The sequence below is a fragment of the Neopelma chrysocephalum genome, unplaced genomic scaffold (genome assembly GCF_003984885.1).
Source record: "Neopelma chrysocephalum unplaced genomic scaffold, ASM398488v2 Primary Assembly neopelma1_23b, whole genome shotgun sequence".
NCBI classification, from domain to species: Eukaryota; Metazoa; Chordata; class Aves; order Passeriformes; family Pipridae; genus Neopelma; species Neopelma chrysocephalum.
In genome coordinates, this window is record NW_020897692.1 from 5,582,000 (window position 1) to 5,606,983 (window position 24,984).

The 24,984-nt window shown below is 37.9% G+C and overlaps 1 protein-coding gene across 2 annotated transcripts in view; it reads left to right on the forward strand.

Moving 5' to 3' along the window:
• Positions 1-24,984, forward strand: part of MDN1 (midasin AAA ATPase 1) — a 96,047-nt gene that overhangs the window by 52,188 nt on the left and 18,875 nt on the right. The window contains exons 52-84 of one of the 2 annotated variants that reach the window (XM_027695308.1): positions 91-200; positions 860-993; positions 1,712-1,872; positions 2,202-2,322; positions 2,759-2,969; positions 3,112-3,343; positions 4,489-4,615; positions 5,486-5,656; positions 5,800-6,014; positions 6,113-6,494; positions 6,699-6,808; positions 7,928-8,624; positions 9,043-9,204; positions 9,916-10,189; positions 11,102-11,337; positions 12,009-12,104; positions 12,321-12,415; positions 13,139-13,263; positions 14,362-14,508; positions 14,684-14,793; positions 15,239-15,312; positions 15,499-15,694; positions 17,150-17,309; positions 17,479-17,625; positions 18,587-18,713; positions 19,634-19,739; positions 20,072-20,187; positions 21,380-21,859; positions 22,513-22,739; positions 23,083-23,262; positions 23,897-24,069; positions 24,444-24,605; positions 24,732-24,869. In XM_027695308.1, the coding sequence (XP_027551109.1) occupies positions 91-200; positions 860-993; positions 1,712-1,872; positions 2,202-2,322; positions 2,759-2,969; positions 3,112-3,343; positions 4,489-4,615; positions 5,486-5,656; positions 5,800-6,014; positions 6,113-6,494; positions 6,699-6,808; positions 7,928-8,624; positions 9,043-9,204; positions 9,916-10,189; positions 11,102-11,337; positions 12,009-12,104; positions 12,321-12,415; positions 13,139-13,263; positions 14,362-14,508; positions 14,684-14,793; positions 15,239-15,312; positions 15,499-15,694; positions 17,150-17,309; positions 17,479-17,625; positions 18,587-18,713; positions 19,634-19,739; positions 20,072-20,187; positions 21,380-21,859; positions 22,513-22,739; positions 23,083-23,262; positions 23,897-24,069; positions 24,444-24,605; positions 24,732-24,869 (6,202 nt within the window). The remainder of the gene's footprint in view (positions 1-90; positions 201-859; positions 994-1,711; positions 1,873-2,201; positions 2,323-2,758; positions 2,970-3,111; positions 3,344-4,488; positions 4,616-5,485; positions 5,657-5,799; positions 6,015-6,112; positions 6,495-6,698; positions 6,809-7,927; positions 8,625-9,042; positions 9,205-9,915; positions 10,190-11,101; positions 11,338-12,008; positions 12,105-12,320; positions 12,416-13,138; positions 13,264-14,361; positions 14,509-14,683; positions 14,794-15,238; positions 15,313-15,498; positions 15,695-17,149; positions 17,310-17,478; positions 17,626-18,586; positions 18,714-19,633; positions 19,740-20,071; positions 20,188-21,379; positions 21,860-22,512; positions 22,740-23,082; positions 23,263-23,896; positions 24,070-24,443; positions 24,606-24,731; positions 24,870-24,984) is intronic. The other variant, XM_027695314.1, reaches the window with a different exon arrangement.

A 24,984-nucleotide genomic window follows, 5' to 3' on the forward strand; every position in this document is an offset into this window, starting at 1 on the left:
GTAATATGGTTCACTTTGTAATTCATCACTCTCATAAGGCTGAGGCTTTAAAATATTACTGGATTTTTAACAACTTTATTTTTACTTCAGGGCAGCATTATTTCTTGACCGAGAAAAAAGAAGTCACACTGAGAAGAATTTGATTTCCAGCAAGAAGCCAAGAAACAGTGTCTTAAGAATGTCTCTAGATTTCCGCAAAAGTAGGTTGATTTTCAGTTCCCTTTGGTTCTATATTCAATTTGAAATATGGTTAATTTGCAGTATTATGAAATGTGTACTTTAAACATGGTATGTCCTGAGCATGCAAAGAATGTGTGAATGTAAAGCAGTCAGATGAGGACTAATGTGGTATCTAACACATTATTCTTAAATTAGATATACCTTATTTATGTCCTGCCTTTACTAGGTAATGAGTGAATATAATTTCTCTCTTAATTATCTAAACTTTAGGATAATGGTGGAGAGAAATTAGAATAGTGTTTTGTCTTCAGCTAGTAAGAAGAGCCAACTTCTTCAGACATGCTTTTGTTTTATGTGAAGAGGAAGTTTAACTTCTAAAGCAAAGGGTAAGAATTCAGTGATGAAGTTACTGTCCTGCGTAGAAGCAGTTGATCAATGATTCCCTCATTATGGGTTTTATATCTATAGATATATATAAAATGCATAGAGGTAATAGAGAATTGTGCAAATAGCGAAGGACTACTTTTATTACTTCAATTCTTGGAACTTTTCAGATTGTTATTTTTTTCTCAACCTTAGAGAGGATCTAGTGATCAGAAGTTGACTCCTATGTGTCATGTGATGTGGCTGGAATGTTTAGTCTCTCTCTGCCTTTCTTTCCCTCTTCTCCAAACCTCAGATCCAGGAAGTTACAACTGTCTTCCTCATGCAATTGTGGTCAACCTTGTTGCTTTCTTTGAACTTTGGGATGCGTTTGCACTTCACTGGGTGAAGTCTACTCAGGTGGCCTTAAGTGACGATGACATGCATGATGTGAGTAGAGTTTTCATCATATATGGAAGTTAAATGAAATGAGATTGTGTGCAGAACACTATTTTTAGTTTCAGGCACCATGGAATAAAGCACAGTGCTTCTGTGGGTATTCAGAATATGCCTGGCCGCAGGCAAATGATCATGTTTGTTTTAGTGGCTGTATTTGTGCTCTTTCTTCTCATTTGTTCTGTGTGGAGTGTAGGTTTTCAGCCTGCAGATACTTGGGGCGGGAATTATCTTACCTCAATGTACGTATTTGGGATGTAGACAGTCAGAACTTGATCATCAAGCCTTCTAATGCCTGCTTAGGATGGCATGAATTGTGCTGTAGAAGTGCCTGTTTCTCTCTACTGATGGTAAAGGGACTATCCACATTTATCTGCGATAAGAACATCTGAACCTGGACAGGTGGCATGCAGGTCACGGGAGTGGTTTGCTTCTCCCTCTTCCTTTTCAGACCATGAATATCATTTTGCTGAAATCTTGACATTGTAGACATGGTGCAGGGATTGCTTGGTTTTGGCTTGTGGTTCCACCTGCCAGTAGAGCTGTGTGATATTTTTAGAGAACCTATAGTTGAGTACTGGTTGTGTAGCACTAAATACAAAGCATTGTGGGAGTTTGAAGTGGTAGTGGTTTTGCTCTTTCTCTTGCTTGAAGTACCAAGTATTCTGTAATATGCAGCAGTGGTAAAACTGTAACCTTTTTGGCTTGTTAGATTTTATACTGCTTGCTGTGGCGTGACCGGTTCTGGGCAGTCTCTGACACTGTGACAGTGGATTCGCCAGGGTTGTCACTTCTGTCTCTGCACTGGCACTGGGTTATGAAACACCTAATTGACAGAATTCCTCAGATGCTTACTGGATCAGACCAGAACAAGTGAGTAGCTTTGTGTAGCGGCTCTTGATTTGTTTCTGTTAAATGTCTGTATAAATTACTATTTTCTTTAGTATTATAGCTAATTTGCATTGTTTGCCATTAGTGATGCAAGTACAGTATATTAAATAGCTGTTCATTTTTAAAATTCAGGGTTCCTAACATTGGGCTTCTGCTTGCTCAAATGATCATCTAGAATTTTTACCCCATTAGTAAAAGGATAAGAGAGGGACTTGCCTTTCTTATGCATCCTTTTGCCTTATTTCTTAAATTTCTGTTAGCTGCGTGGGCTTTTTTCCCCCCCTACCCCTCTTTTTTTTTTTTCCTACAAGGATTTCCAGGGAAATTCAGTCTGTTTCACAGCAGATTCAGAGCTGCTTGGTCAATCCTGCTGGTGTTTCTGCCAATATGAAGATATTACAGAAGTCTCTAGGAAGACCTCTTCCTTTTAAGGTAATTACTTTGTGGGACTCTGAAGAACATTAAATGCTTACTAAGAATTTGAGGAGATTTTTCTAAGAAAATGTATTTAAATTGCAGGTGTAAACTGCATTTTCTTACAAATGACAGTAGCTGCTGGTACTTTTTATTATTCTGTGTATTTATTGCCCCTAGTTTAGTTAGGTTACCATGTTGAAGTGTTGTTTGTCTGCATATTCTATGTAGTTTCTTCACGAGAGAAAAGAAAAAAAACTTGACAAGGAGGAATTGTGGTCAGTGGTTTCAATTTCTGTTTTCTGCTGTATTGAGTAGGGCTACTAAAAGATTGTGAACTTGTTGTGCAGTTGTGTGCATGTGAATTTGAAATCTTAGTTTTGACTGCAGTCACAAATCTTGTTTGCTGTTTTGTTAGTGCTGCTGAAACAAATGGTCCTTTCCATGTTTCCAGGATAAACTGGGCATGGAATGTTTTTCTCAGTTAAAAGTCCTCAGCAAACCACTTAACATCTTGGAGCTAAGATTGGCCTTTGGAGAAAGTAGATGGCAGGAAAAAATGTGCTGTCTGAAAATTGCTGCCACTGGAATGAAGACGAAGAAAGCGTTGCTGCAAGCTGATGGCCTGATAATAAGAGCCAATCATTTAGAAGATGTTAGTCTGGGTAGGTCACGCTTTTAAAGAGCCCAACAGGATGATTTCTGTCATCTCCATCCTTTCTGTATACAAATGGAGAGGATGTTAAATGTTCACTGGCAAGAAATACGGTACATGCATTTATGTACCTCTTACAATCTGTCAAACAGGTCAACTACAGATTTTTTTGAAAGCTGTGCAATCATACCTGAGAGCAGAAGGAGTTAAATATAGTCGTGCAGAAGAAAGGTTTCCTGAAGACACCGTCTCCAACCAATTAGACCCTGCCTTGCTAAATCAGCTCTGCAGTCAAGTTCAGCTGTGGCCTGCAATGGAATACATAGGCGTGCTCTGGCAGTACAAAATGACAGCAGATTTTGTGGCCAAGGCTTGTACAAGAAGGTAAGAAGAAAGGCTGGAGAAAGAAATCCTATATTCCTTTCATGAGATTCAGAATCCCTGGCTGGAAGCTGCAACTTTGGTGCTTTACATCTGCATGTAAATCTCCATGTGTGTACACATGTGTTTTATATATATATATATATATATATATATATGTATGTGCGTGTGTATGTGCATGTATATCTCTGTAGGACACAAATATGTGTATTCATGTATACAAATGCATGTGCACTCCTTGTCTGCATGCAGAATTGCACCTGGGCAAATATAAAAAGTATCAGCAGAGAAATGGTTTAGTGTTATATTGAGAAAGTAATTTTTTTCTTTTCTAGCTTGCTTTATTAGGGCAAATACAGGGATGCTGCTGTCCAGGCCCCTTGAAGTAAACACACGAGACTCCAGAAATTGCAATTAGTGGTAGAATCGGTTATAGATGACTGAAAATTAAAATCTTTCATGTAGTAAATGGCACATAGCATTTTTCTTTTGCAAATACATATTTGCCTTTTAATGAAATAGAAGAGTCCTTCAGGTTAGGAATCAACATGAAGATGTTTATCACCATGTTTTTGGGGGCTAACGCAGTCTGGATTACACCTGAAGACAGAGAAAGTACACTAGCATGCATGCTTCCTTTTGTGTGAACTATACACACATAGAATCATTATTAATTTAGGATGTGTTACTGTTGTTTTAAGGGGCCAAATGTATTTATTTTTTATCTGGCTTCCCATTCCTTAAAAGAGAGCTATTAATTTATGGATTTCAGTGAAAGTAATTGTTTGTGCGATGAGACTCTTAGGATCACTGGTTTGCTCTTGAATTCAGCGAAGTTCTGATTTTTTACAGAAAGTATAAAACTAGAAGCCAGTTTGTTCCCAAATGTTTTGTATGTTTTGTTGAACATGTAGCTTATAGCTACAGGAGTTTCCACTTCTTCCTCTTTTTCTTGTGTTTTTGTCAGCTTGGAAGGATTCAAGTGTTTTGGGTATTGAATGCTTGTTCTTCTCCAATGTTTGAAATGCTGTTGTTTTAACCTTTCAGTGACTTTGCCTGCCATTCTTGATTTGTTTTACTATCCAAATAATTTATTTCATGTGCCCTGCTTAAACATTACTTAGGTTGTATTTTTTTACCTGCTACAGAGAGAACTGCAGTCAAGAACTAAGCATGTGTTCAGAACTAGCTCAGTTTATAGCTTTTTCTCTGAAGATGACACCAGCTGCTTCTCATCAGCTCTCTGGACTGTGGCACTTGTTACACCTTAATGAAGTAAGGACAAGTTTTAGTTTCATTAGCCTTGCAGATGTTTTCAACAGATTATTCAAAATATGTATATCTCAGTTTCTTGACATGCAGTTTTCCTCCCTGACAAAATCTGTTCCTTCTTTTAAGAAGGGAGGTTATTAACTGTGAGCCTTCAGAAAATGTAATTAAAATATGAAATTAGAACATAAATAAAATACAATGAAGTCTTAAATAACATAGTTCTGTATGATCTCTTTTGGTAGTAGTGTTCCATTTATCCATCTGTGACCTAATGGAAAACAAGAAACTATTTGAATGGCAGGTGCCAGCCTGGTTGTATCTATGTATTCAAAGTAACATTATGCTGAAAAATACTTACCTCTGTTCCTGTGCATCTCAGTTCTCTTAGCTCTACGTTGCAAATCAGATAGACTGATAAAGTTATTTGATGCATTTTCTGTAGAACATTTAATAACTCTGGTTAATATTTATGATACAATGGTTGTGTTCCCATAAAGCATAGTAAACCACAAGTTCACTTTAAATGCTTCAGAGCAGAGTATTGGATAGCTTTACCTGTTTCATGTTTCTGCACCCCGGTGTATTGTAACAAAAGGTTGCACAGTCAAAGACTAGAGGCTTTATTCTAACAAGTTGCTCTGTAAATATGCTGCGTATTTCATAGACAGGAGACCGTGCAGACTTCAGACAGTGTACTCTTTTTGTTGAGAAGAGATGCAAGCAAATACTTTATGAATTTGAAAAGGATCTAGAGTAATATCTTGTACTGTCTTTACTGAAAAACAGTATCATACTTTTTTTGTATGTGTATGCACTTAATTCTCTTTTGCTCCTGTACATTATTATCACCTCTAGGTTTTTCTTTTTCCTTAGATAACACCTGAAGAAATGTCTGTTCTATCATCTCAACTAGTTAATGCTGTGTTAGCATCCTTTTGGAGCAGTACTTTCACAACAGACCCAGACTACTGGTTGACTTGGAGGCCACTGCCTGCAACAGAGGAAAAGAACTTTTCTAAATCCTATATAAACCGCTCTCTGAAGGTTTGTCTCTTCTGACCTAATCAAACTCTAGGCTGAATACTCTTATCGAATAATTCAGCAGTTTTCTAAAGCAATATTGTAAGTTCTAGCTTAGTCAGTGCAAGTTGCATCTGAAAAATCTAACTCTTGATTTCTTAATTTAGGGCCCAGGCATTTTGACCCGAGCCGTTTTCTCAAAGTGCTTCTTTGAAATTCTAACTAGCAGCAGCAAGACAAGCCAGTGGGATGTGAGTGAGCTTCCTGTTCTGTTATCATCCCATGTAACACTGGGAGAATGGATGGAGAGAGCACAGCAGCTTCACAAAGTCAGCACGGCACTGTGGACCAACCTGGCTGTCTCTTCAATAGCAGATTTTAGGTATTAAGACCTCTCTTCCACATATATGTTATTGAAATAAAACACATTACAGAAGCTTGCTTACCATGTGTAAACTTCTTTCATTCCTTTTCCTCCAGACACACGGATGCAAGACTACAAGGAATAATGATAGGCAGACAACTCTCTGCCCTGATAGATCTGGTTCCAGTGGATCTTCAAGAAGAATTTTTGGAGTGCTGTGACAAGATCTACCTCAAGGATCCTGTTGCATATGAGTACCTTCTTAGGATACTTGGAAGCATCACTGATCAGGAGTTACTTCCTAAAGAATTCCTGTTTCTTCTGCTCACTTGTTTGCATCAGTTCTATGGGGAAGGGCTTAAGGAGTTACCAGAGACAGCTTGGCGAGGAAGTCTCTGGGTGATTATTGGCTTGGTGCAGATTCAGGTGTGGCTCCCACAGACCAGGTTTGATCCAGCTGTTAAAAGAGAATACAAGCTCAAGTATGCAAAAGAAGAGGTGAGTATGGAGCTGAATTGGCTTTTACCTTTGTAATGTATAAAATCAATACAGAGGAGTTTGGTTTGGGTATTCTTGGGCAAATATTTGGTCATGATTTTTAAACTATACAGTTAGAACTTCTTTTAATGTCCAAGAAGATGATGTACCTACTTGGTTATAAAAATCAGAACCTCTGCAAATGGTTTATTCTTTCCTTTTTAGTTATACCAGCTGGAGTGTGAATGGAAAACATATGATTTTTCGTCCCAGCTACATACAGGAAAAAGTATTGATGATGAAGCAGTCAGCAACTATATTCATCCACATATCAGGTAACATCCAGGCACTTAACTTGTCTCTTTTAGATTAGACGTCATTTTTGTATGCTCAGGCTCTGAAGGTTTTCTCCAAGGCTTTACAATGTTTCTGTCTTTGTGTAGAAACAAGAGTTGCTGATTTTACAGTATCAATTTCCGTATTGTGGTGGTAAAGAAAAGTGCAGAGGCTGTGCTGTTTACTTGCAGTGACTAAGGAATTATCTGTATGCTCTTTTTACTGCTGTAAATAGAACAATTAAAGGATGTGGCCTTTGTATATTGATAAAGTTGAAGCCAGGCTCAGAAGTAAAAATAATGCCATTACATCTAAATTACAGTACTTTCTTTAAAATGTGTCAATGTTATCAATGAGTTGAAATTAGCTGGATTGTTTTATCTATCACTGTACCTCCTCAAGGCCTTTCTGCACCCCAGTGCTATTTTGCAGAGTTCTTTAGCTGATTTTACTGGGGAGAAATCTCCATATGTGTGTTTTAGCACTAGCCTTTGCCTATGGTGCTGTGAGTGAATTAAATTTCTTACCACATAGAATACACTGTTGACATTCAGAATTTGTAGCCACTGTTATTTTGTTGGTTTGGGTTTTTGTTTTTTTTTTAATCTGAGGAACTTGAGAAGGAGATTTTAAGTGAACAGAGCTTTTTCCTTTGTGCAGGTGTCCTGGTGTGTTCCTTGTACATGGAGATAAAAACTGTCTATTATTCACGATTTTCCACTATTAATGGAAGTTTTTGATTTCACTATGATACATATAGAAGATCTGGTAGTTCTATGCTATTGCTTAAGAGAAAGATATTCACTGAAAGCGGGTTCTGAATGGCTGAGTCTTACCAATTGCTTGCAGTAATATTACTTTTTTCTAAATGCTCACAGAGCTGTCAGGTAGCAAGCAAAAAAAGCAATTGAAGTATCTTGAAGTGGTGGGGGGAAGAAATATACATCTGCATGCTATAAGGGTGTCCCTTTTTTTTCCTTATTTGCTGTTTCACACAAACTAACAGAACATTTCTAATTAAACGTTTTTATGTATCTAACAGTTATGTTGGATATATTTAAGAAGTTTATATGAAACATGTTTCTATGTTTAAACTGGTTAATGTTATTTCTTAACAGACTGTTGCATGAAAGAATGCAAAAGTTGAAGGAACAAATGAGCAGTCTTTCTAGAAAAAAGGCCTTCAGGCCTCCAGCTCCGCTGTACGATTGCTTATTCCAGGAGGCCCACCAGTACATCAACAGCATAGCACGGGTTTCTTCAGTCCAAGATCTTCTGACCCGCCTTCTACAGTTCCTCCGTGGAGAAACACCAAAATCGCTTCAGGCAATACAAAACCTGTTAAATGAAGAAGCATCGTGGCAACAGTCCCACCATCAGTTTAGAAAACACCTGTCAGAGGAGTATGCTGTATTCCCTGATGCCATCATTCCGCTGCAAGCTGCCATCTTACAGTTGCAACATGGCATGCGATTAGTGGCTTCTGAAGTTTTTGGAGTACTGCAAAATTTTGTGTGTCCAGCTGACCTCACCAACCTCCTCACTTCTTTGTTGACATTTCCTTCTGTTGGCCATGCCTTCCCCACCTACTTTGCTCGGGCAGAAATTTTATGCTCAGTGAATTCAGTTGAGGTCCTTCATGGACTTAAAAAATTTTCTCTGAAGCACTCTGAAGGAGAATCTGAGGGAGCTGAGCAGCCTTGCCCAACTCTGGAACAGCTCCTAGTGAATGCTTTGTTGCATCTTCGATGCCATATACTATCCAAAGGAGAGATGGACCAGAAATCTCTGCAGCTTTTTAGACATCTGTGTCAGGTAACATCTGGATGCCGGTAGCTGGGATTCTTGTACTAAACTACCTTGTCCCCTGTTGAAGACATGGTTCTCTTAAACCAGGTCTAGAGGAGGGCCACAGAAATTTTCAGAGGGCTGGAAGAGCCCCTGCTGTGAAGACAGACTGACAAGGCAAACTTTGTAGAGACTTTCTTTATAAAATGGTTAAGAAAAGAGATTAGAACTTGGCCAAGCACTCTGTTGCACACTGTTGTCTTAGTGTTTTCCTTATTAGCTTGTTGAGAGGGCAGTTCACAAGTCTTAGATGGCTTTGATTTATACTATTGTAGACTGTAGAAAAGGGAAGAGCCAAGCAAAATAGATGCTGTCCCTTTGATGAAAAATGAGATGACTTTAGACATTGACTTGTTTAAAAGCATACTGCTTTGTGTTTCCTTAGGCAATTGTAAATGAATGGGATGAACAGGAACGCCGTGCCCAAGAGCAGGAGGCAATGGAACGCAGTCTGTACAGATACAGAAGTAAAAGTCATGGGAAAAGACGGAGTGAGGAAGAGGAGGAAGAAGAAGAATTCAGGAGGAGATTTCCTTTTCATGAAAAGGTAATAATTGTAACTCTGTAAAGAAATACGAAAATTACATCTGAAGTAGCTGCTGAAAATACATGCCAGAAATAAGATGAGGACTGAAACTATTTTTCCTTTAGCCAAAAGCAAAATGTGGGGCAGATTTTGATAGGTGTTAAGTATTGTGCTATTATTTTATTTTACGTTTTGGTTTAAGAAAGTTTTTGGAATTAACTTCTGGACTTGAAGCATGCTGTGGCTCAAGTGAACAATCCCAAGTTACGTAACTGAATAACAATATAATTTGTTGTAAAATTCTGAAATTTGATTAATTTAGCAAATAAGGTCATATGAGGTTCTATTACCTGGGTAGAAGGTTATTCTTGATTAAATAAAGCAGCTGGGATGTAGCAGTTCTGGTCTTCAAGCGACCACACAGCACTGAGGTGTTTTATCAGCATGCACAGCTGCTGCTGCTTTTTCTGAAAGAGTTTTAGTTGGCAGCAGCTCCAGGATCACTGTACTGCACCCTTGCCTGCTGTGGTTGTGCCCCAAAAACGTTCTGTAGACCTGTGTTCTGTTTCAGACTGACATGTGAGATGAGAGGCAGGCATTGCTTCTATATGGTACCAGCTGCAAATCATTAGCATGTCGTTGCAATGCCAAAAAGTGCAAAAAGGGAGATGGGGAGAGAAGGCATTTAAAGAAGAAATTATAATTTACCTTTGATTATCATGTAATATGCAGGACTTTGAAGATATCACAGCTCAGCCAAGCCTAGAAGAAAAAATGGAAACTGAAGATCCATTGGAAGACTACCTGGAAGTTGACAGAGCCCTTTTGTCCAAGAGCTCTATGCAAACAGTAATGATGGTTCATCAACAGTTGTGCTTAAACTTTGCTCGATCCCTGTGGTATCAGCAGAGGCTGCCTTCTCATCAAGCCAAGCATTATTTCAGTACATTTATTTCCTGCTATCAGACTGGTGCATGCCTGGTGTCGCAGTTCTATCCTTTAATTGGTAAGATTGCTGGCAATATTTCAGATATGCAGGTTTAGCTTTCTAATGATTTGTTTCAAATTAATTGCATCACAGTCATGAAACAGATCTATTATGGGGAAAATGCACAAAACTGAATTTTCTTTTTCCAAAGAATTTGTCCTGTGTTCAGAATTGTCTTGTGGAATGGTTTGATTTTTATTCTTTTATGGATTTTTTAAATTCAATTTGGGAATATATAAGACCAACACAGTTTAAAAATAAATTGAATGCTAAGTGAAATTTTGATCACATGGATCTGCATAGTCTATAGAAGATGATGCACTTGCAGAAATTTCCCAGAATTAAAATTTGCAATGAAGTTCATAAAGGAATTGGTTTAAATGTAGCTTCTATATATAATTTAAAAGAAAAAAGGTGGGCTGTTTTGGGGGTTTTTTTCCCAGCCTGAATTTTGGAACACTTGATATGTAAATTGTTTCAAGCAATTATGCGAGACCTCAGGATCATCACTTTTCATAGCAGAGCTGTATATTTCAGTTCTGATCTAATAGATGTATGTGTGCAATTAAGGTGAAGCATATAAGGGCTGCTGTTTCTACAGTACCTTGTTTTTGTGTTTGTATCTGAGGTGTAATGTATGTGGGATTTTTTGTGTTTTGAGTTACTTTTCCACAGAGCCTGTGTTCTTCTGACAGGATCACAGCCCACCTTTAGGATGCTGATTTTACTTTTACAGAAAAATTTGACAAAATAGAGAATATAAATTCTAATTATGTCTCTTTTGTTGCATACTCCCATCTCATTATTTATGAGTGGCATAGTCTAACATGCTAAGGCTTGGGATACAGGGGAAAAAAGTCCCCAACTTCATCTATTCAACTGGAAAAAGTATTAGTTGCATGTGTGATGTCTTCCTTACTTGCCTCCTAGGTGCCGAAATGAGTGATAGTCTTTTGGGAAGCCAGCTTCTACTTAGCACTCTTCTTCGCAATACCTTTTTTGAGGAATTAACTTCAGATCTTGTGCTGCAGCAAGATGGCCCATATGACTTCTACCAGCACCCTAATATTCAGCAAGTCCGACAGTGCCAACCTGTACTTGATAATTTTGCTAAAGAAATAAATGGGCTACTGCAGGAATGGCCAGAGCATCCAGTACTTGTGCAGGTAAAAACACTCAACAAGTATTTGGGGGAAACTGGAGCATTTTAGAATTGCATTATGTGTAAATATGTATATAGATATGCATAGACGTGCATAGAGGTTCATATTCTTGCCTAGATGTTGTCTGTAATACTTACGCGGATGTTTTGAAGTCATATCTGTTTATTCTAAAGAAGTATTAGGTATTATTAGCTGTTCTATTTTAGCTATGAAATGTTAAGTGGTATTCTGCCTACTCTTAGAGCTTTAAGCAATCTTCAGTCCACCATAGCTTAGAGATCCCTGAGGTCTTTTGCTGTTTGTGCTCCTGTTTTTTTCCAAAGTTCTTTCTTTCCTAATTCTTTAGAATGCTTATTTTTAGTCCCACTTATGGGACCTGTGTGGCTATCAGGTTACATTTCTTAGAGTAATACAGAAACTCAGATTCTATTGGAAGTCTTTGCATTAGGTCATTTGTGCTCCTTTCCCCAAGTGCACCGGTCTTCACTGAACTAGTAGTGAGCTTATACTAAATTGAGAAAGCAGTTTAAAAATGAAAAAAAACCACAACAAAACAACCCCAAACCATCCTTACCTCTTGCAGGGGAGGGTTACACTTATAAAAATTAACTTCATGACTACTTTTGTTGAAAAACTGTTACTATAGGTGGAATGCTTGTGTTTTTATTCTGCAGCTGTTAGTTGTGATGGACAGAATCCGGAGTTTTCCACTCTCTAGTCCTCTCTCAAAGTTCCTGAATGGCTTGGAAATTCTTCTTGCAAAGGCACAGGTAAGAAAAAAGCTAAGGGGAAGTTTTATTTTCTCTTTCATGCTTCTTTATTTATATAGGTACCATGTTTTTAATATGAAAGCAGTCTGCTTGCCGGGATTTGAGGAAGTGAACTTGCTCCATGCTGACAGTTTGAAGTATCCAAAGTACTGTGAGCCTTGCCATGCAAGGACTAATTTCTGTCTTTGTATAAAGGGTAACTTTTTTGTTTTCCAGGACTGGGAGGAAAATGCTAGTCGAGCTTTGTCCTTGCGGAAACATCTTGATTTGGTCACACAACTGATTATTCAGTGGCGTAGATTGGAGTTGAAGTAAGAACTGTCCTTCATACTGCTTTTTCTTAGATACTGTAACCTTTCATCTCCATATGGAGGCACATTCCAATGCTGAATTGCCTTAATTGTGGAAAATGCTTCTATGTGCCTGTCCTTGTAAAAATGCGGGGTGGGGGGGGAAATCAATTAGCAGCTGTAGTGGCTCAGAATGAGCATGTCCAGCCTGTCTAGACCCTGTGCATTTGCGTCAGGAGAGGAGGAGAAGCAGAATGGATAACTACAGTACTTCATCCTAGTATTTTTCCCAGTGCTCTCCTGTTTTCATCGTAGGGTTTACTCAGCCTGCAGTGTTTTGTCTGTTTAAGAACCCCACATTAAATTTTCCATAAAAATTGTTGTATGGTCTCCTGTTAAGACCGTGTAAAATTTTTATAGCCACAGTATGCCATGATCAGGAATTCCACAAGCCTACCTCAAGTTCTGAGCAAAAGAAATTTTTGAACCTGCCTCTGATGGGTTTTGTTTTACCATCCCTTGTTCTCACACTTCTTCTCTCGTACTTAATACTATTGGCAAAGCAGTGATCCTTGAGAGTTGAATGTGTATATTAAGCACGTGTGCAGATTATTCCATCCTGTAAAATTTTCCATTCGTTTAGTAGAAACAGAGAATAAAGTTTGTGTTGTTTTGAAGCCCAAATTATATTGTGATATTTTTGCTTTATTTTTTTTCTCTTCTCCCCTTTCTTACTGTTTCCAGTTGCTGGTCAGTAAGTTTGGACAATATTATGAAACAGCATGTAGAGAAATCCACAAAGCACTGGTTCTCAATCTATCAGATGATTGAGAAGTATGTTCAAGAACAGACAGAGGCAACTACAGAAGGTAAGTGCTTGCCTTAAAATGAATGTGTGCTGCAGTTCTAGCAATTACTAAGTGGGCCTGATTAGGGTCCTAAATGTTTGACAATGCACTTTCAAGTGTAGTTCTTTGCCCTACAATAAATTTCATGACTGTATAAGGTCTTACATATGGAGTAAACTTTGCTTGTGTGTGTTTCTGAAACCTCCCTGTGGCTCATAGGGCCAACACTAGGTGATGTAAAGAAAAAAACATGTCTGTAAAAAGCATCTAAAAGAACGTAGAACTATGGCAGCTTATGTCATGCACATATAAACATTTCAAACAGATTTGGAGGGTAGGACGCCTCCAACTGCAACTCAAAAAGGCTTCTCATTTTTTTAGCTATAGAAAACATTATTCATATTGGAGCTGAACTGCTTTGAACATTGTGAATAAAGCCTAAAGAATTCTTACAGCTGGTATGTTTTGGTACATGCTGTTCTTAGCAAATCTGTCTGCAACTGTTCGCGTTACATAAAATAGGGTAAAGAATACACCTCTCAGTCCCTTGCCTCCCCCAATTTAATGGAATTATAAAGATGAAAGCAGTAGCCTCTGGCATGAGGCAGAGTTCTTCCAATCTCAGGATTAATTTATGCACTTCTGATGAGCTTCAGATCCATGGGTTATAACCCATGTTATGTATGTCTTCTATAGGTAATACACTGTATTCTCTACCAGATTTGTCTACAATCTGTTTCTATCCTCATGATTTTGAGGAGTTAAGGAACTGGCAGCGACTAATTTGTAGTATGGCTCACTGTGACTGAAAAAGCCATTCATTCATAGAGAATAGCAAGTGTTCTTTAAATACTTGATGGACTCTGAAATTGGACACCTAAATGGCCTTCTCAGTCGCTATCTTAATGTTGCCTCTTGTTCCCCGTTCTTTTCTTCCACTGTGGTGTTTGTTGGTTTTACTTATTATTAAATTAGAATTCTTCCCCTCCCTACATCTTTCCTATTTTGTTTGGAATCTTTCCTAACAAAGACCTGATGTTTCAGCTGAAAGTTTACACATGTTGATCTTTTGGTTTGTTTTCCCTTACTTCTACTCTAAATTTCTGGTGCAATGTTCAGAAACTGAGCAAATGGATCTGAAAACCCTGGTCAGCACATTACAGGCTTTCATTGAAGGCTCTACTCTGGGAGAGTTTCATGCACGGCTTCAAGCACTACTGGTTTTCCACTGCCATGTCTTGCTGATGCCTCAAGTAGCAGAAAAGGGTAAGTTGATAGCATTACCTGTGTTGAGTCATCTTTACAGCAATATGGCCATCAGGTATTCCAGACTTTCCAAGCTAAGCTTTGTGATTCCAGAAAGAGCTGAGGTGCATTTATCATTGTGATACTGAAGAATATCCTATTGTAAAATAAGATTTTTATTGTCTGTCCCTTCTAGATGTTCTGTGCAGCATGCTGTGGAATCTGTACAATTATTATAAGCAGTTTTCAGTGTGTGTTGAGGCCAGAATCACTGAACTTCGTCAACCCATAGAAAAGGAACTTAAGGTAAAACGAAACTTGGTTCAGACAATACACTGATCTAATCAAAGGAAGGATGGAGCAGATATTATTTGAATTTGTATATAATAGTTCTTGTTGCCACTGAAATCCCTACAACACATTTTCTTTGACAAGAATTTATTTTAGAGGGGGAGGGAGGGGGCTGGTTGAAGGCTTTAAGGTTTGATCAGTCCCATTTGTCCATGAAAATTTCTGCCCACTGGTGAAGCCCATTTAGATTTCACAAAATTTGGCTATGCAGCAGTTTTAGCATAAACATATATTAATAGAATAAGATGCCTATGCAACAGTTTGCTCACTTACTAAAATGTCTTGCATTTTAAGACTACCAGATCATCAGAGCTGATCAGCTTTAAAGATCATCTTTGATAGGGAAATGCTTAATTTTATTTATATAAGTAATCCCATTGATGATTTATTTTCCTAATAGGAATTTGTGAAAATTTCCAAGTGGAATGATGTCAGCTTCTGGGCTATAAAGCAGTCAGTTGAAAAAATACGCAGGTAACTCAGAACTTGAAATTAAGATCCCTATTTAGAAACTTCCTTCTTCATGATTTCTCTATGACATTAAATTTGAATGTAAGAATACTTCTGCTCATAACGCAGTGGAAACATTTATTTCTAGTAGATGAGAGATTTCTAGGATTATAAAACCCAGTAACATATTTGCTTTCCTGTGGTAATCAGAACCCTCTTTAAATTCATGAAGAAGTTTGAAGTTGTTCTGGATGAGCCATGTCAGCCTGCCTTGGTGGAAATTGGTAAGGAAGAGCAACTGGACTGCATGCAAAAGCAGGAAGAATCTGAGAACAAAGAAACCAAAGTTCAGAGGCTAAACAACACATTAAGAAAGATTCTCTCTGCTAGAACAGATGTTGCCAAGGTAACTGTATTCTTTATTCCACATGTGGGTAGAATATTTTCTCTATTTTCATCTATATGTTGCTTTTCACTGATTTATGCAGAAAAATCTTATGTAAGTGTCAAATCTGTTGAATATATCATAAACCTTTTTGGTCTTACTTGTGTTCAGTGTTATGAAACACTGCAGATGGGTGGGAATGCAGCATGGAAAGACAAGCATGATCTGTACTGATCTGGCACAGTATCTGTGCTCTAATACAGAGATGAGGCAGTTACACATTTCATCTCCAAGTTCCTTACGTATTGTCTGCAACAATTTGTTACTTCCCTAGTAGTGCAGTAAAACAGACTGCAAGTTGAAATTATTATTAGCCCATTTTTTCTAAACAAGGACCCAAACACATGATCGTGTAGCTGTAGGATTTGTGCGCACATTAGCTCTTATTAAATATTAAATCACTTTGGGCTTAGATGATGAAAGGGAATGTACTACATTGTCTCACATTTGCTGTTGACTGGCAATTTGAGTACTGTGAACATTTGCCTTGGACTAGCTTGGACTACACGGTAAATCCTACTCCACAGTGTCTCAGTTTTGTATATTTCCAATTAAGTTACCCAGCTCAGGGAGGAAGTCAGCTAATTTTCTTCCTGAAACAGATTCCTATTCACATCATTAGTTTTTATTAATAAGATGCAAGGAGACAATTGTAACCCATCAGAATTTGGCAGTGAGTGGGAAATGCTCAGTTACTCTCAGTTTTATGCTAAGTTACTCTCAGTTTTGTTCAGTTTCTTCAGACCAAGAGGGGGCTGATCTTGCACGTGTCCTGTGACAGTCAGGAGGGTAGAGTGAGGAGGCAGTAATCTAATGCAAATCTAATGTGCTTGACTGATTGAGGGTTTGGTTTGTTAGCTGGTGACTTCCAAACCTATTACTGATAGTTAATAGGGTTATTGGTTTTACTTCTTGAAGTTTCAAGTTGTCTTCATTCCTTAAAGAAGATGCATGCAAACTTAAATTGAACAAACTCTAAGGATTAGCTTTGGACATGCTGGGTAATTACTTATGTTATTTAATAATTTCTACTTGCATACTAAATGAGGGTGTTCTTGTCTAACACCCTGAGGACTTTAGTGATTTAGGTTAATGCCTTTGAGCTTGTCAGGCAGAGGAAGCTGACCTGAAGCAGTGATAACCTCTATGGAAGTGGTAATGACAAACACCCAAGACAGTAGGATCACAGCATCTCCCATTTGATTGATTGTTTTCAAAACTAATGTATGTCTGACATGCATGTATTATGATTTTCCTCAAGTATTGGTGCTGAACTGTTCAAAGGATCACATGATGTGTTTTGAGGTTTCAGATGAATGCAGAATTCAGCTCTTCTTTTTGCAATGATTTACCCTAAGTGGTAAAACAAGACAGCTTTGAGTATGTGTGTATAATTTGTTTTCATTTTTTTCTCAGAGGGCACTCCCAGAAGTATGTCAGGATGGCATTACATTTCATAGAGAATCTCTTCAGTATCGTCTGCCTAAGCTTACTAAAAAAATGAAGAAGATGTGTACAGCAGTTACAGAAAATAATTCATTCTTAAGTCTGGTGGAAGATCTTGACCAGTTCACAGGTTAGGTATTCTTGTGATTTCCATACTACAATTGACTTTTGTAAAGTCAATGGAACAAATCAGGAAAAAGTGCAGATATATACTTCCCTCCCTAGACTGTCTTCCCACGGTTGCTTTGTGTACATTAAATTTTCACATCTCTTACCTTTGTCTGCTGTCTTCTATACAGGTGGTATTATTGTTTCTGTAGCTGAACTGCAAAATTTAACATTTGATAAGACAGCAACTAAGGAGAAGCAGAAATCAGAGGCAAAGCATATTCAGATGCAAAAGCAACGGGCTTTGTCAGATCTCTTTAAAAGTCTGGCTAAAACAGGTAAGCTTTGGCTAAAAATAGGCTTGGTTTAAAAGTACAAAGTTCTTGAGCATTTTATTAGTTTTGCCAATACATCTAAACCCACCATAATATGATTTTCTAAAGTCATTAAGTAACTAATAAATTTAGAAGCATTTAAGTCTCTCTTTCTCTTTGTCTGTTGACTGTGAGGCCTGGTGTGTTTGCCATTTCAAATACCTTCTATCTTCTATTCTTTTTACATTCCATTAGATTTGTAACAGTAGATTTTCTGTAGCAGAAATCTTCTTTCTCTCTAGTCAGAAGTCACTGCCCAGCTTCTACAAACAAGAGGAAAGCTCATTACTTTGTATCCCTTCTCTGATCTAGAAGTGAAATGAAGTTAGCTCATTAAAATGAGAGCCCATCTCTCAGTTGACAGACTGTCAGAGATCAGATTGGCAGAGGTGTGGTTGAGTTCTGGACACTGAATGATCTATTAATGGCATTTTTTGCACCCACTGGTGACAAAGGAATATCTGCCATCGTTGCCCTATGAAGTCTGTGCTGGAGGAATGACATACTATGAATATTTAATTAACACATGGGATTCAAATTCTTTACTGGGCTCCGTTTTTGATTTCAGGTGACACCTTTACTTTCCTCATTCATCAACCTTTTCATGTCTTTAAAAGAAGGTGATGACCCCTAACTCAGCTTTCTTAAAGGACCAGGAGTGGTGAAAAGTCCTTTATACACACAGGTCTATGTTTGTCTTATTTCAGCTGCATTGTTCAGCTTTATTCAGCTGAAATAGATAAGCTACAATGTGTTCTTACATTACAAAACTTGCAGCATGTTCAAAGACTTGTCAAAATCATACAGCATCAGGAAGAAAACCACATCAAAAGATTTTATGTCTTAATACCATTAATAATGGAGTGACATTTTTCATATAAAAGAATGAGGGCATAAAGGGATGTGTGCTTGGATGTCATTCCAGGTTTGTCGTACCGGAAAGGTCTTTCTTGGTCCCGTTCAAAAGACTATCATGAAGTGCTCTACCTACGTCCACTGGACTTGCATAGTGCATTGGCTGTACTGAATTGTGCACATGAACTGGATGACACGTATGTACACAGTATTTTTTACCTTTAGATTGTGTTAGTTGCAGTTGGAATATATAGAATTCATTGCCTGTTGATTTAGACTGGGATTTCTGGACTGTAATTAATTCAGGCTTTTGCATATTTCCTTCCTCCCATTAGCTCTCAGTTTGAGAATCCTGTATATACTGCACTGGGAGGTGCAAATGAGCAAGGGTTGGGTGGGTTTTTTTGTTTCGGCTTTTTTTTAAATTTGCACTTTGACAACTGTGCCCTCAGTTTCATTATTTCCATGAATTAGATTTCAGTTAGCCCTCCTCCACTTTCCTACTTTGCCTGGGATGCTTTCTTAGCATCATATTAGAGTGTAACCTACTAATGCTTTTATTGAAGAGAGTTGTGATTTGCAGGGATTACTTAATTGTTTTGTCTTCATTAAATAATGGGATATTTCAAGAGAAGAATACATACACTTCAAACTGGGCATTTCTGGAAAAACTTTCCTAGAGAAAAGATGCTGTTTAATATGTTTTCTTACTGTTTTCAGACAATAAGTGCTTTTTTTTGTCATTGAGACATGCTGGTTATTATCCTCTTCAGATGTTAGGGTTTAGTGTATGGTATCTTTTATCAAGGCCAAAATAAAGGCTTCCGTATGAAGCTGGATTTATCTGCATGACGAAAGAAAAACAAAATCACTCTTTAAGTGTTAGATTATATTCAAAAATAGAGATCTTGATGCTATCATTTAGGATTTCCTTAGAGTTTATTATAAAAATTGTTTTCTTAAGATTAGGATACTTGTAGAGAAAATGAAGAATTACAAGATCAGTGCATTTGCAAAACAAGAAATTACAAGCAAAATTATTAGATTGAAGAGTTGACCTGATGCCTTCCAGTGTGCTGAGGTACTTTCTAATACCAGACTTTCTGTGCTCTGTCAGGTTGCTGACAGAGATTTCTTCTGCCTGGGATGGATGCCAGAAGTACTTCTATCGGTCGCTTGCACGTCACTCTCGGCTCCAGACAGCACTGTTAGCACCTGCCAAGGTAAAAACAACGAAGTGAAAATAGAAATCCTACTTCTGTTAACTTCATTTTACCAGCTTGGACTGAAATTTTCTAGTAGCAGAAAGGTGATGTGACTGTTGCAGAAGCTACTTGAAAGGAGAATTTGTATGCAGGATATATGGAAGATGCAGAAAAGATGAAGACAGGGAAATTGTAATAATTATAACTCTTGTCTGTGTTTTAAGACTTTTTCAATTAAACCATAGCCTTTCAGCCTGCTCGGTGAAATGAAATGGAGGGAGACAGAATGCTATTGTCTGCTTGTTCATCTAACTGTTCCCTCCCACTTCTTCTGTATCTGTTTTCTTTAGGATATTGGATTAGGTAGCATTGAACGATGCAGAGGGTTCACTGCACACCTGCTGCAGATGCTTGTCAGACAGAGATGGTCTCTTACTGCGTTGACAGAGCAGTGGGTCTTACTGAGGTATTTTTCATTTTCCAACATTTTAAATGCTGGCAAGGAGTCTTGACAGTAAGCAATTCAGTTCAATAAAGATGGAAAATAAGGTAGAATAAAATAAAAAAATTCCTTCTGCTTCCCCATTTCTCTCCTCCCCTCAATTTAGCCTAGTAGAAAAGATTTCAGTTGATCCTATCACTGCAGCCAGTATTTTGGAATCAAAATAATTTTGGAAAACAAGTTAGGCATACATGAAGACCATGAAATAACACAGTTAAACCATTAAACTTACAGATCATTAAATTTCTCTCATTTGGTATTGGCCTAAGTTAATTTTGATTACATTGAAGTTGTTGCCTTGATCTGAAGCAAATAAATGATCTGGATGCTACTTCGAGCCAAAACAACAAAAAAAAAACCATCAAGAGCTTACAAAGAAAAATTCTAGAAGGGTGGGAGATACTAAATCTTGCATGAAAACTGTAGAAGGAAAAGCTATAAGAAATCTTTCTTACTTGCTGTGATTTTTCACTCTATTACTTGACTCATCAATATCACTGCAAACTCCACCGTTGTTTGGCATGTTTGTGCTCACCACTACTGTAATCCAGGAAACTTTTTTAAGTCAGGTTAGGAGCTTGTACCTTTGTATGTAGAAGGAAATCTGGACTGGAAATTACTGGTGCAAAATTTATTTAAACCCCATGAAACCTGAAAAAAAACCAAATTAAAAAACCCAACAAAACAAATGTCTCAGCATTATAGTTGCAGGAACAGTAAGACTTCTAAGATACTTACCTGCGCTACTGTGACTTTCATCACAAATCAGACTAATCATTTCTGTGAGCTGACTGTTACACGGCAGAGAATGAGGGGGTGCTAGAATCTAATTTGCTTTTATAGTGAGGAAAATGAACAATATTTGAGTATCGAGCCAGGAGTTTAAGGATTGTTTGAAAAAATGGTATAGATTGTGAGAAATATTACAAAGCCCTGTTTTCAGGACAACTCAATGCAATGGAGAGAAAAATTCACTAATTAAACAAATTTTTTTTAAAAAACCCTGTCATTATAGTTTTTCCAGATAAAGTTTGGCTTCCACTGAGTCCATATTATCTAGTTTATGTTTTATTGATTTAGACTGAAGGTTGAGCTTTCAAAAGGGAAGTATAACATAAAAATCAGTGATTATAACTTCTTCTTTCTTCTCAACTAGGAACCTCCTGAGTTGTATACAAGAGATAGATTCTAGGTTGACTGCTGACAGAGAACATAATGTAGCGTTTCCTCCTCAAGACAGTATTCAACGGTGGACTGACAAATTGCAGCAACTTTCCATGCAGTGCATGATGGTTCTCGAGGAGCTGTCTTGGTTTATCCAGTGCTGCCCAAAAGAAGAGTTAGCCAAGTGCAATGACAGTGAAAGGACAGATGTCAAAACAAACATTTTTCAGAGTTTGGAACCTGAAATTGGAAACATTTTTACGGGAATATCTGACCTGATTCCCTCAGAGCTAAAATACTTGTCTCCAGTAACAACTGAGCAATTGCCTCCTGGATGTAGGATGCGAAATAAGGATCAGTTATGGCTACAGGTGGCTACACAGTTGACCGCGATGCTGGCAAATGTGAAGGCAATGAAAGCAGAAGTGGACAAAATAAGACAACAGTCACGTGAGACCTTGTTTTACTCCTGGTGAGTTCCACATATGCATGAAATTGAACCTCTCCTTTGTTTTCATATAAGAAGTTTGAAGTCATCTTGTAAATGTTTGCCTATGCATAATCTTGAGAAGTGGGTTCAGGTGTTTTTGAAACATTTTTTTCTGTTAATTTTTTTTGCAAAATGCAGTGCATGACTTTTTAGAGAAGTGTATGTCTTCTCACACTCCCCTGACAAGTCAGAAAAGCTGCTCCATCTGAGATTCTCCCTTTGTCTTTGGTCTCCTAGGATTTTATCCCCATAGCTCCTTAGTTAATGAGGTGAATTCAAGTGTCAGTTTAGTGAGGAAATTTTTATTTTAAAAGAAAACTGTGAATTATTTAATAATAATTCTCTGATTTTCTCTCTGCTTCAAACAGTGTGAGTATAAGCTTGTTGTCCAACTTTTTATTTAATAAATTCAAGATGGGAGATCACAGAATCACAGAATATTCTGAGTTGAAAGGGACCGACAAGGATCATCAAGTCCAACTTTTAAGTGAATGGCCCATACAGGGCCATTTTTGTTATTAGCACCATTCTCTAACCAACATCTGCTGCCTCTCCCTTATTCATGCCTCAAGAAAGATTTAATCTTAAATTGAACTGTTTGTTCTTCTTTCACTATTACGGTATTTCTGTTGCAGGAGAGATTTTGAAGTTTGCACATCAGCTGTGAGTTGTTTGCTGGAAGTCTCAGCTCAGTTACAAGGCATAGAGTCCCTGTTTCTTCCAAATGGGGAAAACAGGCAAGCTGCAAATCAGATGGCCCTAATCAAGAGCCTAAACTATATTCAAGAAGAAGTTACTAAGACATCTGCAGACTTCACAGCCTGGAGAACACAGCTTCTTGCTTCCATGTCAAATTGCAGTGGTAAGGACAATTTTTCTCTGTCTGGTTTGTAATATAGATAAAGACACAAGAATTCATTAGTTTGGGTATTGTTGAAGATGGCCTCGTGTTCATTCTGATATGCAGAAACACTTCATGAAATTCAAACTTGCAAAATTTTGTCCAGACCTTATTTGTTCGGTATAATTTTTTTTACCATCACTGTTGATGACAGATCATAGTTGTAGGTCAGGATTAACAAGATTTTGGTAGAAGTGTGTAGAAAAAATTGTATAATGCTGTCATGGTCCTTGGATAAGGAAAGCATAGAAACTTGTAATCTGATGTGTTTCCATGTAAAACTGCCTGTGTTATGGTTTAAAAGGAAATCAACAGTCGGATGAAGAGTTCCTGGAGCACTTCACAACAAAAGTGGAAACTGTGATCCATGTTGTTCTCTATGCCATTCAGTGTTTGGTAGAGAGGAAAGAGGAAGGTGGAAAGGAGGAAGAAAAATCTCCAGAGGAAGATGGTAAATTTGTTAATTTACCTCAGTGGTCTAGGGGTAGGTGCGCTTTCGGAAGAATTTGTAACGGGAAGCTAGAACTCATTTTTCTCTTAGGAAGCCTTTTTCTGCCTGCAAAATATCTCTCTCAAGAGGGGTAGGTGTTTTTTTCCCTTTCCCTTCTGCATTTCAGAGAAGGTTGCAGAGAGGGCGGTGAGTGAGACCTCTCCCTCTCTCTGGTATGCAGAAGAGATAAGTTCTCAGAAATATACAGGGCCTCCTCGGGCCGGAGGGGGTGGGGGAGCACACAGAGAAGACAATAAAAAAACACTGGAAGAGCATAGGAACCTGTCTTTTCCCTGAGGCCTGGTGCTGTCTTGCAGCACTGTCAGGTTTTTGTAAGTTTTTAGTGTCCTTGCCTCCAAAATAAACCTTTTTGAATCCCTTCCACTGCCTTGGCATTTTTGGGAAAATACCTGCGTGTATTTTACAGTGGGGAAAACAGTTTAAACTATGCAAGCCTTAAAATTTCTTAAATTGTATGTCTAGCAGAGGTACCAATACACAAGGAAATTGCCATTTTAGTAGAAGTTTCTATTTAAATAGATAGAATGGGTATTTCTAGATTGCTTGCTGTAACATTTTTAGAATGTCTGACTTCATTTCCGTTTTTTTTAATGTATTTCAAACAAAGAGGATGCAGCCTCATTTGATGTGATTAAAGCAGGACATATAACTAAACTTTTGGATGAAGATCTCTCTGCTGATTTGGATTCTTTACATGTGCAAAAAGCAATTTCAGAGGTTTCAGAACTCCTTGAAATCCTGAAATCCTATGGGGAAGATTACACTTCAAATAAACATAAGGTAAAATTGTTCTTCTCGAGAGTCTTTTGGCTTAGGTGTCTCAAGAGATTTGGAATTGTGAACTTTGGTAGTTAAATGTGCATTGTTTCTTCTTGCCCAATATCTCAGAACTAGAAGCATGTGAGAAATTATGGCCGAATATAGGTAGTCTTCTGTAGCGCAAAAGCCAGATGTTCCTTTAGTGAGAAGACAAAGCTTTAGTTTTTGTGAAACATCTAAAAAAAGCTCCAGAAACTTCAGAAATTGTACTTAAACTCGTCCACTGATATATCTGCTTTGAGCATCTGTTCTCCATCAGTATCATCACCCTCTCTGAGGTGCATCTCAGTATGTACCAAATCATGTTTGACTACTGTTTTTTGTTTTAACTGCAGTTCTTCAACCAGTCCTGCTATTTGCTGGTGCGTCTAAAGCCCATGCTCTGCAAGTATTCAGATCTTCTCCTGTTCTATCTCACTGTTTCACTGGCGTCTCACAGGAGTACTGGAAAATTGCTTTCTGTTCTAACTAGCATTTTTACAGAGCTTGCCCAAAAAGTAAGTTATTAACAGTGGATATATGGTAAGCATATATTTAATGTGTACAAAAGTCTTAAGTAGAAACTAAGCTGAAAGATGTACTTACTACTACAGAAGGTTTTGCGTTTCTGTTTGCCTTTGTAGGGGTTTTGTCTGCCAAAAGAATTACTTGAAGATGAAGCTGGAGAGGGAGCAACAGAGTTTCATGATTATGAGGATGGTGGTATTGGAGATGGGGAAGGCACAAAGGATGTGAGCGACAAAATAGAAAGTGAAGATCAGGCAAGTGTTTGGGGTTGGTCTTGTTTAATTGAAGTAAAACTGAAAAAGCTCCTGAAATCCATGGTGTGGATGTTTCGGGTAAAAGAAACATGAAGTTACCTTCAGTCTCCTATTT